This window comes from Thunnus thynnus, chromosome 16 (genome assembly GCF_963924715.1).
Source record: "Thunnus thynnus chromosome 16, fThuThy2.1, whole genome shotgun sequence".
Lineage (NCBI taxonomy): Eukaryota > Metazoa > Chordata > Actinopteri > Scombriformes > Scombridae > Thunnus > Thunnus thynnus.
Window position 1 is genome coordinate 30,526,181 of NC_089532.1, and position 17,221 is coordinate 30,543,401.

At 38.0% G+C, this 17,221-nt stretch overlaps 1 protein-coding gene and 1 long non-coding RNA gene across 7 annotated transcripts in view; both read left to right on the forward strand.

Annotated features, from left to right (window-relative positions):
• The window catches only part of LOC137199226 (uncharacterized), a 348,155-nt gene that overhangs the window by 241,363 nt on the left and 89,571 nt on the right, over window positions 1-17,221 (forward strand). The window lies entirely within an intron of this gene.
• Window positions 1-17,221, forward strand: part of adck1 (aarF domain containing kinase 1) — a 138,932-nt gene that overhangs the window by 77,471 nt on the left and 44,240 nt on the right. For 5 of the 6 annotated variants that reach the window (XM_067614145.1, XM_067614146.1, XM_067614148.1 and 2 more), the window contains one exon: window positions 12,373-12,531. The exons of the other annotated variant lie outside the window; for it this stretch is intronic. In XM_067614145.1, coding sequence (XP_067470246.1) covers window positions 12,373-12,531 — 159 coding nt within the window. The remainder of the gene's footprint in view (window positions 1-12,372; window positions 12,532-17,221) is intronic. 6 annotated transcript variants of the gene reach the window in all.

A 17,221-nucleotide genomic window follows, 5' to 3' on the forward strand; every position in this document is an offset into this window, starting at 1 on the left:
TGCAAAAGAAGAGAGGTTTTTGCAAATGTCAGTAAAATATGTGAGATAGAAAACAAAAGTCACTACAAGACCTAATCTGTAAGCCTACTTGCTGTCAGTCCTGCTCAGTCAAAGTCTTTCCTTTACTATCCTGGTTTGCATATAAAAAGATTAGAGGGCATCAACAGTGGCAAGATGGAAGCTCATCCACTACTGGATGATAGTATTCCCAGCCAGAAAGAAAATTCTGTCACTTGGAGTGCTGATGGATGGGACAGCCAAGTAGTTTTTGGGTTTCCGTAATGGGGAATCAGTCCTGGTTGTGGGCCAAATAAATGCAAAATAAATGTGGAAATATAAAGAAGAATAAATAATAAAATATGGAAAGTGTAATAAATAAAATAATAAATAAATGTGGAAATATAAAGGCAAATAACAAAATATAAAAGAATAAAGGAGTGCCATAAAAAAGAATAAATCCGTAAAAGAATAAGAAAATAAATGTGGAAATATAAAGAGGAATAAATAAAATAATATATAAGTCAGTTTAATAAAGCAGAAATCTAAAGACAAATAAAAGAATAAATAAATGTTGAAATATAAAGACAAATAAAAAAATATAAAATAATATATATTATAAGCACTTTCACATTCATTTGTTCATTTATTTCTTTATATATTTTTAAATATATATACAGTGCTGCTTGAAAGTTTGTGAACCCTTTAGAATTTGTTCTATTTCTGCATAAATATGACCTAAAACGTGATCAGATTTCCATTCAAGTCCTAAAACTAGATAAAGAGACATCAGTTAAACAAATGAGACAAAAACCTTACACTTGTTCATTTATTTATTGAGGAAAATGATCCAATGTTACATATTTGTGTGTGGGTATGTATGTATGTGAACCTCTAGCATTATCAACTCATCTGAGGGGAGAAATTAGAGTCAAGTATTTCACTCAATGGGATGACAATCAAGTGTGAGTCTAGGAGGCCCTGCCATATTTAAAGAAGAGAAATCTGGGTCTTCACCATCAAAGTCTTAGCTTCACAACACAGGTTTTGAAAGTGTGTCATGGCTCAAACAAAGGATATTTCTGAGGACGTTCCTTGATTTGATTTATTGATTGGGACAGTGTGCAGCTTTAAACATTAAAGATGCACTGCACCGGAGTTAGCTCGAAGCTAATTTGCATCTGTAGTCCCCCACAATCAAAACATACAACAGCACAACAACAAACAGTACAAAGCAAAAACAAACAAACAAAAAACAAAAACACACAGAACACACCATACAAAATACAAAGCTACACACAACAGCACATCACATACACTCACAATGTCAATTAAAAATGTATAATGTAAATTAGACTCAGTGGTCACACAGCTGATTCGTCTTTAGTTGGTTTTTTAATTTGGCCTTGAATGTGTTGATAGAACTGCAGTTCTTCATATCATCAGGTAGGGCATTCCACTGAATTGTGGCTTTAACAGAGAAAGCTGACTAGAAGAATCATAGCATGCATAAATATCTTGGCTGCGTCCAAAGAGAGACAGGTTCTAATATGTCTAAAATTTACTAAGTTGTACTTTATGGTTTTAACTGTTTTTTTTTTTTTTTTACATGTTTCTTAAAGTTCAAATTTGGATCCAATGTCACACCAAAATATTTAAAATCGGTAACTATGTCAATTTTTTCACCTTTGATGAAAATATCAGCATTAGGAGGTTGTACCATAGTTTTAGAGAAAAACATACCCTTTGTCTTGTTTACGTTTAGACTCAGACATAATTGATCAAGCCAATGTGTGATCCTTTCCAATGCAATTGTTAGCTTAGCAGCAGCTAACTCAGCTATTTTTGCATGTGTGTACACAACGGTGTCATCTGCATACATTTGTAGGGCCTGTAGTATTCATGACACTGTCATAATATTAGAAGAAGAGTTGTTGATGCTCAACAGGCTAAAAAGGGTTACAAAACCATTTCTTAAGAGTTTGGACTCCATCAGATGACTATCAGGCAGATCATGTACAAATTGAAGACATCCAACACCATTTATACCTTCCCCAGGAGTGGTTGAACAACAAAGATCACACCAAAAGCAGGCATGTAATACTCTGGGAAATCACAAGGGACCCCAGGATAACATCTAGGAAACTAAAGGTCTCTCTTGCAGTGGCTACAGTAAATGTTCATGAGTCCACCATCAGGAGAACATTGAACATCAATGGTGTGCATGGCAGAGTTGCAAGGAGAAAAGCCACTTCTCTCCAAAAAGAACATTGTTGCCATCTACGGTTTGCTAAAGACCATGTGGATAAGCCAGAACATGATTGGAAAAATGTTCTGTGGATGGATGAGACCAAAATCAAACTTTTTGGCTTGAATGAGAAGCATTATGTTTGGCAATGAGCAAACACTGCATTCCAGCTTAAGAACCTTAACCCATCTGTGAAACATGGTGGTGGCATTATCATGGTTTGGGCCTGCTTTGCTGCCTCTGGACCAGGACCATTCATTTGTTCATTTATTTCTTTATATATTTTTAAATATATATACAGTGCTGCTTGAAAGTTTGTGAACCCTTTAGAATTTGTTCTATTTCTGCATAAATATGACCTAAAACGTGATCAGATTTCCATTCAAGTCCTAAAACTAGATAAAGAGACATCAGTTAAACAAATGAGACAAAAACCTTACACTTGTTCATTTATTTATTGAGGAAAATGATCCAATGTTACATATTTGTGTGTGGGTATGTATGTATGTGAACCTCTAGCATTATCAACTCATCTGAGGGGAGAAATTAGAGTCAAGTATTTCACTCAATGGGATGACAATCAAGTGTGAGTCTAGGAGGCCCTGCCATATTTAAAGAAGAGAAATCTGGGTCTTCACCATCAAAGTCTTAGCTTCACAACACAGGTTTTGAAAGTGTGTCATGGCTCAAACAAAGGATATTTCTGAGGACGTTCCTTGATTTGATTTATTGATTGGGACAGTGTGCAGCTTTAAACATTAAAGATGCACTGCACCGGAGTTAGCTCGAAGCTAATTTGCATCTGTAGTCCCCCACAATCAAAACATACAACAGCACAACAACAAACAGTACAAAGCAAAAACAAACAAACAAAAAACAAAAACACACAGAACACACCATACAAAATACAAAGCTACACACAACAGCACATCACATACACTCACAATGTCAATTAAAAATGTATAATGTAAATTAGACTCAGTGGTCACACAGCTGATTCGTCTTTAGTTGGTTTTTTAATTTGGCCTTGAATGTGTTGATAGAACTGCAGTTCTTCATATCATCAGGTAGGGCATTCCACTGAGTTGTGGCTTTAACAGAGAAAGCTGACTAGAAGAATCATAGCATGCATAAATATCTTGGCTGCGTCCAAAGAGAGACAGGTTCTAATATGTCTAAAATTTACTAAGTTGTACTTTATGGTTTTAACTGTTTTTTTTTTTTTTTTTACATGTTTCTTAAAGTTCAAATTTGGATCCAATGTCACACCAAAATATTTAAAATCGGTAACTATGTCAATTTTTTCACCTTTGATGAAAATATCAGCATTAGGAGGTTGTACCATAGTTTTAGAGAAAAACATACCCTTTGTCTTGTTTACGTTTAGACTCAGACATAATTGATCAAGCCAATGTGTGATCCTTTCCAATGCAATTGTTAGCTTAGCAGCAGCTAACTCAGCTATTTTTGCATGTGTGTACACAACGGTGTCATCTGCATACATTTGTAGGGCCTGTAGTATTCATGACACTGTCATAATATTAGAAGAAGAGTTGTTGATGCTCAACAGGCTAAAAAGGGTTACAAAACCATTTCTTAAGAGTTTGGACTCCATCAGATGACTATCAGGCAGATCATGTACAAATTGAAGACATCCAACACCATTTATACCTTCCCCAGGAGTGGTTGAACAACAAAGATCACACCAAAAGCAGGCATGTAATACTCTGGGAAATCACAAGGGACCCCAGGATAACATCTAGGAAACTAAAGGTCTCTCTTGCAGTGGCTACAGTAAATGTTCATGAGTCCACCATCAGGAGAACATTGAACATCAATGGTGTGCATGGCAGAGTTGCAAGGAGAAAAGCCACTTCTCTCCAAAAAGAACATTGTTGCCATCTACGGTTTGCTAAAGACCATGTGGATAAGCCAGAACATGATTGGAAAAATGTTCTGTGGATGGATGAGACCAAAATCAAACTTTTTGGCTTGAATGAGAAGCATTATGTTTGGCAATGAGCAAACACTGCATTCCAGCTTAAGAACCTTAACCCATCTGTGAAACATGGTGGTGGCATTATCATGGTTTGGGCCTGCTTTGCTGCCTCTGGACCAGGACAGCTTGCAATCATCGAAGGAGCTATGAGTTCTGAGTTTTAGGAAAATGTCAAGGTATTTATCTGTGAACTGAAGCTCAACAGTAAGTGGGTCATGCCGTAAGACAACAACCCTAAACACACAAGTTGGTCTACCAAAGAATGGTTAGAGCAGAAGAAAGATAATGCTTTGGAATGGCTGAGTCAAAGTCCTGACCTTAATCCTGTAGAAATGCCGTGGAAGGACCTGAAGCAGGTAGTTCATGCAAAGAAGCCCACCAACATCCCTGAGATGAGACTATTCTGTAAGGAGGAATGGGCTTCCTCCAAGCTGATATGCATGGCTGGTAAACAGATACCGGAAACATTTTGTTGAAGTTATTGCTGCAAAAGGGGGTCATACAAATATCTAGGATTGGATAATTTTCGTCAATAAATGAATGAATAAATGAAAAAGTTTTTTTGTCTCAATCATTTAATTGGGTGCACTTTATCTAGTTTTAGGACTTGTGGTCTTATTATGACTTAGGTCATATTAATGTAGAAACAGAGCAAAATCTCAAGGGTTCACAAACTTTCAAGCAGCACTGTATATTTCTTTATTTTTTCATATTAATTACTCTATTTTTTCTGCATATTTTCAACATTTTTTTCATTTGTTTGTTATTGTTTTATTATTTATTTTTATCCCTTTATTTTTCCTTATTCTTTCCTGTATTACTTTTGCTTTTCTCCTATTGCTTTTGCTTTTTCCTGATTGCTTTGTCTTTTTCTCGATTGCTTTTTCTTTTTCTTGAAGGGCCAAGCCGTCAATCAACTGGCTTTGGGTGTGCCTTCATGCCTGCGTCTATTATTTTTCCAACCCACCACACCCACTTCCGTATGATGAAAGCATCAACATAACAAGCCATCCCCAAATGCATTGCATCTCTTCTGACTGTGCTATAGCGGAGATGAGCCAAATTAAAAACTGTTGTAATTTTCGCTGTCGGACTGTTAATATGCCACTTTATGAAGTTTTAATATTTTTTCAGGCGAGAAGGTAACCATGTACAATCGCAATATGTGTTCAGTTTATCCAAATAATGCCTGTTTGTAAATCTGCTTGGACGTTGTTGGACATGTGAGGAGCTGCTGGCTGGGTGACACCAGCCGATCAACTCAGTTGTTAGCAGCCCCTCCCGAGATGATTGGCCAGTCAACACTGATCAATATCTGATCAACTGATCTGTGCAGCTCTTTGGAGATTTACAACTGGCTATAATGTCATTTTGATATATGATATGATTCCTTTTGGAAGATAAATGTTGGTCTCACAGATGAAATCTAAAAATTTTACGTGCCACATTAGTTTGTCTGATTATAAAGTGAGGCTTCTTGTTTTTCTGGACAGAACAGCAGCGATGCCTCTGGGGCTCTATATGTACAGGTGTCACTACATTTACATAAATATAACAGTGTTATAATGAACAGATCAGTCCATATTAAATTTCACTTTATTTTATTAAGCGTCTTCCCATCCTCAGAAGTTTGTACGCTCAAGTTGAACTTGCCTAGTCCTCAACACAAAGGCGCCAGAATAGCAGGGACAACGAGACTTTTTGTCCCCCCACTTTCAGGTGTTATGGTAATAAAGTGGGAATGCCTAAAGCCAGGTATTATGGTCACAGTGATGATGTCTAAGTCTGCTCTAAGATGATGGACCTTTAAATCCAATCCTAATCGGAACACAGAGGACCATGAGTAGTCTATGATGGCTGCCAGTTCAGACTAGATTAAATAATTTGACCGCCAAATCCAACATCAGGCCCTATTTTTTATGATGTGCAATGACCAGCGCAAGCAGCACATGGACAGTTTGGTATTTTCCTGACCTTGAAATTTGTTTTGCCTGTCTTTGTGGTATTGTGGTGCCCAGAGCTGCATGCAGGATGAACTGCCGGGAGGAGACGCACAAATAGGCAGCACAAAGGTCTTAGATGTATGAAAGGAAGTGAAATTTTCTTTTACAAAATGGTGGACTTGCATATATCTGAAGAAATGTGATTGTGGGATACCATACCCCCTTACCAGTCCATCAAAAGAAATAAACATATTATCCTCGAACAGGGCATTCACACATTTCAACCCCCATCTAAACCACAAATGGAACGCTGTGTCCATGAATGATGGAACAAATAATGAATTAGCCATGACTGGCATGGAGGGCAGGGCCTGCTTGAGTCCAAAATGATTCCTAAATTGGCTCCATATTTTCAACAAGCCTTTTATCATGACGTTACCTTGTAATCCAGACCACTTTAATGGGAGTGGAGCGCATACTAAGGAAGTTAAGGATACCGGGTGACTGAAACATTGCTCCATGTGACTCCAAACTGGTCTGTCTCCCTCATAGTACACAGAGACCCAATAGGCTATCCTGCGAATGTTGGCTGTCCAGTAGTAGTAAATAAAAATTGGTAACGCCAAGCCTCCGTCCTCTTAAAAATATCATAGAAAAGCTTTCCTTATCCTGGGAATGCTCTTATTCCAAATGAAAGTACTTATACATTTATCTAGCTCCTTAAAATATGATTTAGAAATAAAGATAGGAATTGTTTGAAACAAAAACAAGAATCTCAGCAAAATTGCCATCTTAGCAGAATTTATTCTCCCAGCCAGTGATATGGGAAGTGTGGACCAGCGAGTAAGATCCAATGCAGGCTTAAAGTTATGCTTAAATAAATTCCCATACCTGTGGGTGACTGAGTCCCCCGGGTAAGTAAAACAGTCTTTAGTAACTTTAAATGGATAGGATTCATAGGAAAGTAATCAAGCCTTTTCATTAATTGGAAATAATAGACTTTTGGTTAGATTTATCTGATAACCAGATATTTTCTCAAATTCTGAAATAACACTTAATGCCATCGGAATAGAAATATCAGGATGTGACAAGAAGAAAACACGGTCGTCTGCGTATAACGAGAGCTTGTGGAGCCGTCTGCCCCTACTAATACCAGCCAACTGTGTGTTGTCTATGAGCATGATTGCCAGTGGTTCAAGGGTGATATCAAATAGGAGTGGTGAGAGTGGGCAGATCTGAAGTGTAGCTCTTCAGCCATCTCAGTAGTTAATAGATTAAATTCAGTTTGTAATTTAACTCTCTCCCTGTAGAGGTCAGTAGATGGCTTGATCACATGTTTTTTTTTATCAATCTCACCTATCAAAGTAATTAGCTCTTCTGTACACTTCATCCTCCTTCTGTTCATGCCAGCACTGTATAATCACCTGCCCCCTCAAATAAGCCTTCATAGTTTCCCATAAATTGCACATGGTTGTACTAGATGAAAATCTTCATTACTGCAATCTCGGATTAAGTCTCCATAAGCGATATATAGATTCATTTTCTGGGAATTGTAATGACATCTCCACTGGAATATAATCTGATATGATGATATCCCCGCATCCGCTAGATGTCAACATAGGGAACAGGTTTTTATCTAGGAGAAAATAATCTATCCTAGCGTAGGATTGATGGGAAGGGGAAAAAATGTATACTGTCTAGTTTCGGGAATTTTAAATCTCCAAGGATCAATTACTACATACATCGCAAGAAAAGAGTTGTAACACTGTGCTGACTTGCTCAAAATTCTAGTAGTGTCTCTGGAACGGTCGAGAGTGGGGTGTAGGACACAATTAAAGTCCCCCCCCTTGTATCAGATGGTGAGTATTTAAGTCAGGCAGTACACTGCCCTCTCTCGTACTGCATAACACCTCACTAATGAGTCTGAGCCTCTCCCAGAACTATATAGAGCTTGGAAATGAATAGCTTATTCCCCCTCCAAAAAAAAAGGAAAAAATTAAGGAGCATAGCAAACTCTAATACTTAATATTTAACCTGGGCCTGTAATTGGAAAAATAAATAAAACACATTGAAAACATGACGGGAGGGAGAAGAGGACAAGGTCATTTTCTCTCAATGAAAAATGTAGTCTCCTTGAAGCTTATGACAAACTGCCAAAAATTAGCAAACGAGATGCAGCAGTGAAACAACAACCATTTGAAACAGCTGTTCTGTATTTTGAAACAGTCAATAAAATTCAGTAAAAAGCAAAGCTGCCCATTTCATTACTTTATATTAATGCAATAAATATACAAATGTCTATTAGATCATAATCTGCATGAGAATTTAAGAAAAAGAAAAAAAATCAGTCATAATAATCATCCGCTTATAGTTATCAATTTGACCCGGACAGAAGTGATCACTATAAGCAGTTTCCACTGTATTTATGTAAATGTGGTGACACCTGTACATATAGAGCCCCAGAGGCAGTGCTGTTGTTCTGTCCAGTGAAACATGAAGCTTCACTTTGCATTCAGACAAACTAATGTGGCACCAAAAATTTTTAGATTTAATCTGTAAGACCAATTATTCTGTTATATTTTATTATTAGTCTATAAGTAGTCTTTATATTTCCACATTTATTTTCTTATTCTTTTCCGGATTTATTCTTTTTTATGTCACTCCTTTATTCTTTTATATTTTGTTATTTCTCTTTATATTTCCACATTTATTTATTATTTAATCATTCCTCTTTATAGTTCCACATTTTTTAATTTACTTATTTATACTTTTATTTATTTCTCTTTATATTTCCACATTTATTTTCTTATTCTTTTACATATTTATTCTTTTTTATGGCACTCCTTTGACTCCCTATTAACTATTAATTATTAATGTCCCAAAGATGTTTGAGCCAGAGTGATCGGCACACCACACCGAGGGTATTGCATGTAAATTAAAAACCTTTGCAATTTAGTATCACAAAGGTCTTTAGATCTAACCTACCAAATCGGTCACAATAAGTCACTCGGGCTTAATCTCTAGGAAGAGTTTGTTAAAATACAATGCTTCACTTTGTGAAAAAAAAGTATATTCAAAATGGCTCACTTCTTGTTGGACTTAGAGTATGCTCCAAGAGGCTTTTTTGTGTGTCTGGAAATGATTCATGAGCCTACCAAAATTCGTTCATGTATGTCAAATTTAAAGGTGGGGGCTTTGACCTTGAAATTTTCTAGGTGACGCTGTTGAGTCATTTTGCCACACCCAAGTCCAACATCCATATCAGACAACTAAATACACCCGTTCTGACGCGTGTGCCAAGTTTGTGAGTTTTCGAGCACCCCTAGCCCCACACAGCTTCCTGTTTCATGGCTAATAATGCATCACCATGGCAACAGCTTTTGATAAAAACTCAAAAGCTTCACCATTTAGCATCATCAACGTCTTACAACTCAGTTGACCAAATTTTAGGTGGATCTGTTGAACCCGCTAGGAGTATTTAGTAAAATTATGAGGTCTATACCTTCCTGTTGCCAGTAGGTGGCGCTATTACTATGATTTAATATGGACTTGTACATGTCTTCAGACCAGGATTCTTATCAAACATGTGAAATCTGGGAGAGATCTGACTATGTGGAGTCAAGTTACAACAGTTTGCTTTGCAATGACGAAACATCAAAATTGCAGTGCCACCACGGCATAGGCGTTAGACTAAAACTCACAATATTCACCACATAGAATCATCAATGTCTTAAGGCTTTTCTGACCAAATTTGAAGTGGATCTGTTCATCCTGCTAGGCACAGGTCATAAAAGTACAGCACGTGTAACTTCATTTTGCCAGCATTTATTGCCAACTTTAGGTGGTGCCAAGTGCATCCCAGGTCTTTGGGAAAAGTTTTTGCATAGTTCCATGGCTCCAAGTTCATGTTACTGGCTTTGTCATGGACGGTGCAAAAAGCAAGTTTGCCCCATTCCTTGATTATCTGAGACAGACAATCAGCAATATTGGCAGCAGTATGTTTCTGTGGTATCATTGATGTACACAGCACTTGGACCTTCAGATTCCATGTGTTGGGGATGTGTAGTGAACAGTTACCGTAATGGGGATCTCTACTCTGTCCCCCAGTTCAGCTCCATGATACGGGTGAATTTTTCGCCTTTAGCTTAGCCTAGCTTAGCCTAGCTTCGCCCCACGTGACGTAAGAAAGGGCATCAAATCTGAAAGGCTTGTTGAATCACAGAGCAAGCCAGCCCAAACCAAACTGACTGGGTGGTCTTACTTCACAGCTTGTGTGTTAATAGGCACATCAGAGACCCAAATACATAAACATAAGCACTGAAAAAATGAGTTTTTCATAATATAGCCCCTTTAAAGCTTTATGTTTTACTATTATTTTTTTTATTTTTGTTTATATATGGGATAGTATTGTTATGTCATCTCTACTCCTTTTTTTCTTTTCTTTTTTTTGCTGTCACCTTGTTATGTTATTTTAATTTACTTTTGTTATTTTATTGTACGGCACTATTGTACAGCTCATCTGGCAACGTGGCCTCACACATTATGGGGACGCTCCTGCTTTTGTAGCCTGTGATGTTCTGGATTGCCTGCCACATATCTTTGGTGTTGAGGTCTCTCTCCTGTCTCTGCTGATGTGGCTGCTTTGCCTCCTTGATGCCAGCTTTCAGTCTTGCTCTGGCAGTGTTGTATGCTTCCTTGTCACCTGACCGAAAGGCAGCTTTTTTGGCTCTGGATAGAGCCCTCACCTCTCCATTCATCCAGGTTCTCTGGTTGGGGAATGTTTTTATTGTCTTTGTGATCCCCACATCATCAACTGATGATGTATGATGTCACTGTTGATGTATATTCCTCAAGGTTGATGTGGCTCTCCTGGGTGGCGACATATCTGAACATGTGCCAGTCTGTGCACTCAAAACAGTCCTGCAGAGCTGCTCTAGCTTCATCTGTCCACACTTTAACAGTTTTTACTGATGGTTTGACCCTTTTTGTCAGCTGAGAGTAAGTAGGCAGGAGAAGCAGGGAAATATGGTCTGACAGACCAAAATGGCAACAAAGAAGAGCTTTGTAGCTGCCAGGAATGTTTGTATAAACATGGTCCAGGGTATTACTTCCCCTGGTGGGGATGTGGACATATTGGTGGAATTTAGGAAGTTTTGTAAGTGACAGTAGTGCTGGCTTCATCTTTCGTGAAGTATTTCCACACATGATGCACAGATGCTGGTTTGCTCTAATGAGGTGCAAGGCTCCTCACCTGCTGTTTGCTGTCAGGTTGTTAGTGTCATAATCACATGATCAGCAACTAGTCAAGTTGAAAACATCAACTCAGGGTAGTAAAGTCCATTGGTCGACCAGCTTTTACAACCCTTAGTGGCCTCCAATATGGACTTAGTGCTTGTAATCCCTGGTAAATGGTAAATGGACTGTACTTGTACAGCGCCTTTCTAGTTTTCCGACCACTCAAAGCGCTTTTACATTACGAATCACATTCACCCATTCACACACATTCATACACTGAATGGGTACAGGGTCTACTATGCAAGGTCCCAACCTGCCCATCAGAGGAAATCTAATCATTCACACACTGATGGCACAGCCATCGGGAGCAATTTGGGGTGAAGTATCTTGCCCAAGGACACAACGACATGCGGACTAGAGGAGCCGGGAATCAAACCACCAACCTTGGTGGACAACCCGCTCTACCTCCTGAGCCACAGCCACCCCAACTGGCAAAAAAGGCGCAAGAAAAGAAAGATGTCCGATATGGTTGCTGCAAGTCTAAGCTGAGATGACCCTCAGGACATCAACAGATTTGACAAAATGCCATAAAACACATTCTACAACAGTTTTGACAGGCTGAGTAGTACTAATCACAACTGATCAACAGATCTAAATGTGTAGAATGGCAGAATGGTGGAATGCTTCTTCCACAGGTGATGAAACACATCTGATTTGGCTTTGCTGGTAGCATTTTTGCTAGCTGTGCAACATTAAGTGTGTTTTAATTCACTGTATATATATTTCTGTCCTCAGAGTCAACTTACCAAGTAATGAAGTAGAGACACCTACCAACTGCCCTTGTCCAAAATTGAAAGGAAATACTGGCATAAAATGTTAGTCATTGGCATGATATTACTTTCTTACTTTCGTACATTACAGTGACACTGGCTCTGATTTATATTTTGAAGGTGTTGCTGAGGGCAGTCCATTGGGTCTTCCCAGACTTTGCCTTTATGTGGTTGGTGGAAGAGGCCAAGAAGAACATGCCGCTGGAGCTGGACTTCCTTAATGAAGGACACAATGCAGAGAGGGTGTCCAGCATGCTGGCCCACTTCCCCTTTCTCAAGGTACACACGCTATGGAGATGGGAATTGGATTTATTTTTTACTTTGTTGATCTGATGTGTTCACACACACTAGTACACAGCTACTAATAATCTGAGAAAGTCTGTTAGAAATTAAGGCCCTAGTATTTAAAATTGTGCTCCACACAGTTAATAGAGGTCAGAGTTCTCTGACATGTGGTGACAGTTTCCTTTGTGCAGCCTGTCAGCTCTTCATAAAACAGAGTTCATAGAATGGTACAAATCATATTTCATCTGTTAGAGAGAGTTGGACTTCATGTCCATTATCATTTAATTTCCTGGTGTCCTTTTTCTTGATATGCCTATTTCAGAACTTTATTAGCCCCATCGAATGTGAATTGGACTTCGAGCTGTCTTCCTTTGTTCGATTTTTAAACCCAGAGCTAAAACTTCTTAGTGTTGTCTTCTTTTCTTTCATTTTATTTGTTTTGTTCTAAATGTATAAGTTGGTATGTGAAAGAGACATAAAATTAGGCAGAATGCAGGATAATATTGTACAAATGACGTCGAAGACATCCAGTATGGCTCCAGTTGGCCTAGGTGGAGTCTAAAGATAATAGTAATTAAAAAGTCAAATGACTTTTACCATTTTTTAGCATTTTATGACCTTAGATGACCTCATGGTCTTGTACTTTTTGATTTTTTTAATCATGTACTTTAGTTTTTAATTTAGTAAATTTCGCTTAATTAAGTGCCTTTGATACACCAGTGCTTTGTAAATTGGTTTGGTTTATTACAGTGAACAGTATAGTCTTTGAGCAATGAACTTGACAAAAGAGGAGGCACAAACATTGTTTTCAAACCCTTGTGCAAATGCTGAGCAAGATCCTTTAAGTATACTTTATGTTCATTATTTACAACATACGCTCGTAAAAAACATCTTATAGATTCTCTTAGCTATCAGTGCTTTGCCCTGTAAACCAATCATTTGGCTCACTTAAGATGTAGGTTGGCTGCAGGAGCAGTTGACTACAGGGACAAAAACTGCACATGCATAAAGAAAATCAATCAAATACTTCTTTCTGATGTACAATACTAAATATGTGCAATCTTTCATGCTAATAATATTAAGCAATCAGACATTTGTTCAATTATCAATGAAAAATATTTTAATTAAAGTTGACGTTAGGTTACAATCCATTGTTATAATGTATAGGCAACGTTTTTTACAGAAATGTCAAATCATTAAAGATAGAGTCAGTCATTCTGGAGAAAGATTGTTGATATTTGAACTAAACGCCCAAACAAATACACCCTTCCCTTCATGCTTCTTCAGAAGCTCCATCCACCAAATTCATGGACGCACATTGCCAAGGCAATGACCAAAAGGGAAATATGGCAGAAACCAGAGCAATGCATTAGCTTTAGAGTCACTTCTGTTCCTCTCACACTTTATCATGTGTGGAAAAAAAAATCGTCTCATGTGAGTACAAAAGTCCATCCACACTCTCCGCCTCTCTGCGGCCTCTCCACATCTCACTCAACCTGCATTTAGCGTCTCTGTCCACAGAAGCAGCCGTCTGTCAGCTGCAGCTCCACCTCCTTTTGGTAAGGATTTGTTATTGCCAGGAGGGAGCACTAACCCTTGTTCAATATAATGAAATGAATCAGTCTCATAATCTTAAGTTCTTGTCCCAAACAGTGACCTCTGTTTACTGCAGCTCAAAGAAACAAACAACCACTTTTAGGACATTTGTTAATAGCTAAAAGTTTTCAGGATACATGATAAAGCATAAGATAATATACAGAAAAAAGTAAAATAAATAGATAAATAATAAGGCCTATTAATTGTGATAAGTATAATGGCTCGAAGTGTGTGACGTTGTTCGACATCAACCCTTGATCACAAAGCCATGTTATGCCTTACTGTTAAGGTGTTTCATCGTGGTAGAGTCGCATCTCGGCAGGTCCAGTGTTGTTTTGTGTAGCGTCATCAGTGGTGTTTGGCAGTTAAAGAGCCTGGATCAGGCTTTGGACTGTGGGCACGTCTTCGTGGGTGCAAAGGTGTTGAACGCACCGGTGAGGAGTCAAGCCGTTCCAGGCTGCCCTGAAGGAATCTTTAGGCCGGCTTAGCTTCTAGTTTGTAGTATTGATCTCAGAAGGCAGGTAGGGGTCCAGTTTCAAGCGTTGTTTCCTTCTCCAGGAGTTTAAATTGAGGATTCAGGCTTTGGTCGGCTTGTAGTAATTTGAGTTGAGTGCCAAATTATGTTTAATCTGACTACACTCAAATCTTGAGTGGCGTTTACTTCAAAATAAAATATTGTAAGTGTGTACTTCAAAATTAAATTACTGTATGTGGAAATACGAGACGTAAAGTTACAAATAAAACTAACTTGTTTCAATAAAACATAAAATACACATACACTTGGTTGAAAAACAAATCAAAGAGATGTCTTCAGAGTTTTTCTCAGGGTCTGGAGGCTAGCTCAAAGCTCAGCTAATGTGCTTATCCATGATTTAAGTTAACAATTATGTGACTAGATTAAACCTTCAGAAACATATTCAAATATAAATTCAACACAACTCTTATTTAATAAGATAAAGAATTCAATATGACTATTGTTTAATAACACAAGAAAACTTCAACCTGAAACTCTTCAAACATTATATCTTGGCATTCCTATTACTTCAGAAAATTCACTGTCTTGATATGACTACTTATCTAACCTAATTACTAAAATATAATTGTCTATGAGCTTAATAGATCAAAAGTTACTCACTCAGGAGATTTTAAAATACAAATTCATAGTTACCAAACATTCATGAACTCTTAACATAAGGGAATTTAACTCGTTTCACTAGAGGGCAGTATTGTTACATGTAGTATAAAGTTAATGAAAGTTAATACAATCAAAGTTTAATATCTCCTTCATAGATAGTCAAACAACTATGAAAGTTATACCATTCTTCTTGTTTTATCATTTACATGACAATGGACATTACATAACTAACTACATAACATAACAGATTTGCAGGGAGGCTTCACAAAGTCCTCAGGAATGCAGGTTAGAGTTTATGAGATAAGAGAGTCTGTGTTCCATCTAAGGTGGGAGTTGTTTTTCCTCAGTCCAAGTGGCCTTCAGGTCAGTTTATGCTTTTAGTTCAGGGCATAATTTTTAGATATTTGATCAGAAATGGTCTCTTAGGAGGTCTGTCTGGGTCTGTGAAGCATCACTGATCAACCCCCACTTAAGGGTTACAAAGGTCAGCTCTGCAGGCTGAGGGTCCACTTTTATCAACTTTGGAATTTAGGCAAGTCTGTCTCTTCTTTGTCTTAGGAATCAAAGATGAGTTAACACAATTGAAGAACAAGCAGTTGTCCTCCTACAGAACCAAGATAATTTGCATGTTGGCTCCACAGGAAGAAATCAACAGTGTTTGTATTTATTGATTAATTGATACAGTTAATAAGTTCAGAACACATAAACAGCGGGATATTTGTGTGGTTTAAATAGCTGCCTGCTCAGATTACGCAAAAAACCCGACAGAAACAGATTCAGAGCATAAAAAAATGCAGGGGATCTCTGTGAGACTGTCTCGGATTCAGTGTGGATTGATACATTTAATAAAATGGGAGTGTATCTGTTCCATGAGAAAACACTTTCTATGTGAATTGGCCATGGCCTCTCTCTCTCCAGATCAGTGGGTGCTGGAGACAGGAGACTGTCATGTCCTCACACAGACAGCTGCTCTGATGATTTCCCCCTGTCCTGTGCACGAGCACGAACGCCCCCTGCTGATTGGCTGAAATAATGTTGTGTGACTGGGTCTGAGCCACTTTTTTCCTTTCCCATTTACAGAGCCATGGCTGTGCATGAACACCTAATTTTTTTTTAGTGCACACACAGAATGGACATTCAGTGAACCACGAGGGGATATTCGCTGAATTTGACAAAAAGTGTATTGAACAATCTTTCTCCAGAGTCACTGACCCTACCTTTAAATCATGTAAGGTATGGTATGGTATGGTATGGTATGGTATGGTATGGTATCGGAGGGGTGGGGCTGAACTGGCTGAAAAGTCATGTGGGAAACAGACAATAATTTGTGCAGATTGGCGACTACAAAATCAACGTGTTTGGACATTACTTGTGGAGTCCCATAGGGGTCAGTATTAAGCCCTAAACTGTTTGTTTTGTATATTAATAACATATGTAAGGTATCAAGTCTATTGAGATTTATTTTATTCACGGACGACAAATATTTATCATTCTGGGGAGAACTTACAGCAGATTTTGGAGTTGATCACAGCAGAAATGAAAAAGTTAAAAAATCTGGCTTGACAGAAACAAATTATCATTAAATCTGAACAAAACCAAACTTATGTTGTTCGGAAATCGTAAAGTAGACACACAAGTACAAGTAATGATAAACAATATCAACACCAAAAGAGTATATGAAAATAAATTTCTTGGTGTGATACTTGACCACAAAATCTGCTGGAAACCTCAAAAGATATGTGAGAACAAAGTTGGCAAAAAGCGTTGGAATTCTGGGAACGGCAAGGCACATTCTAGATCATGAAGCATTGTACATTCTGTGTTGTTCACTTGTATTGCCATATTTGAATTACTGTGTGGAGGTATGGGGAAACACCTACAAAAGCACCCTACAATCATTATGCATACTACGAAAAAGAGCTATAAGAATAGCTAACAACATTGGATATGGTG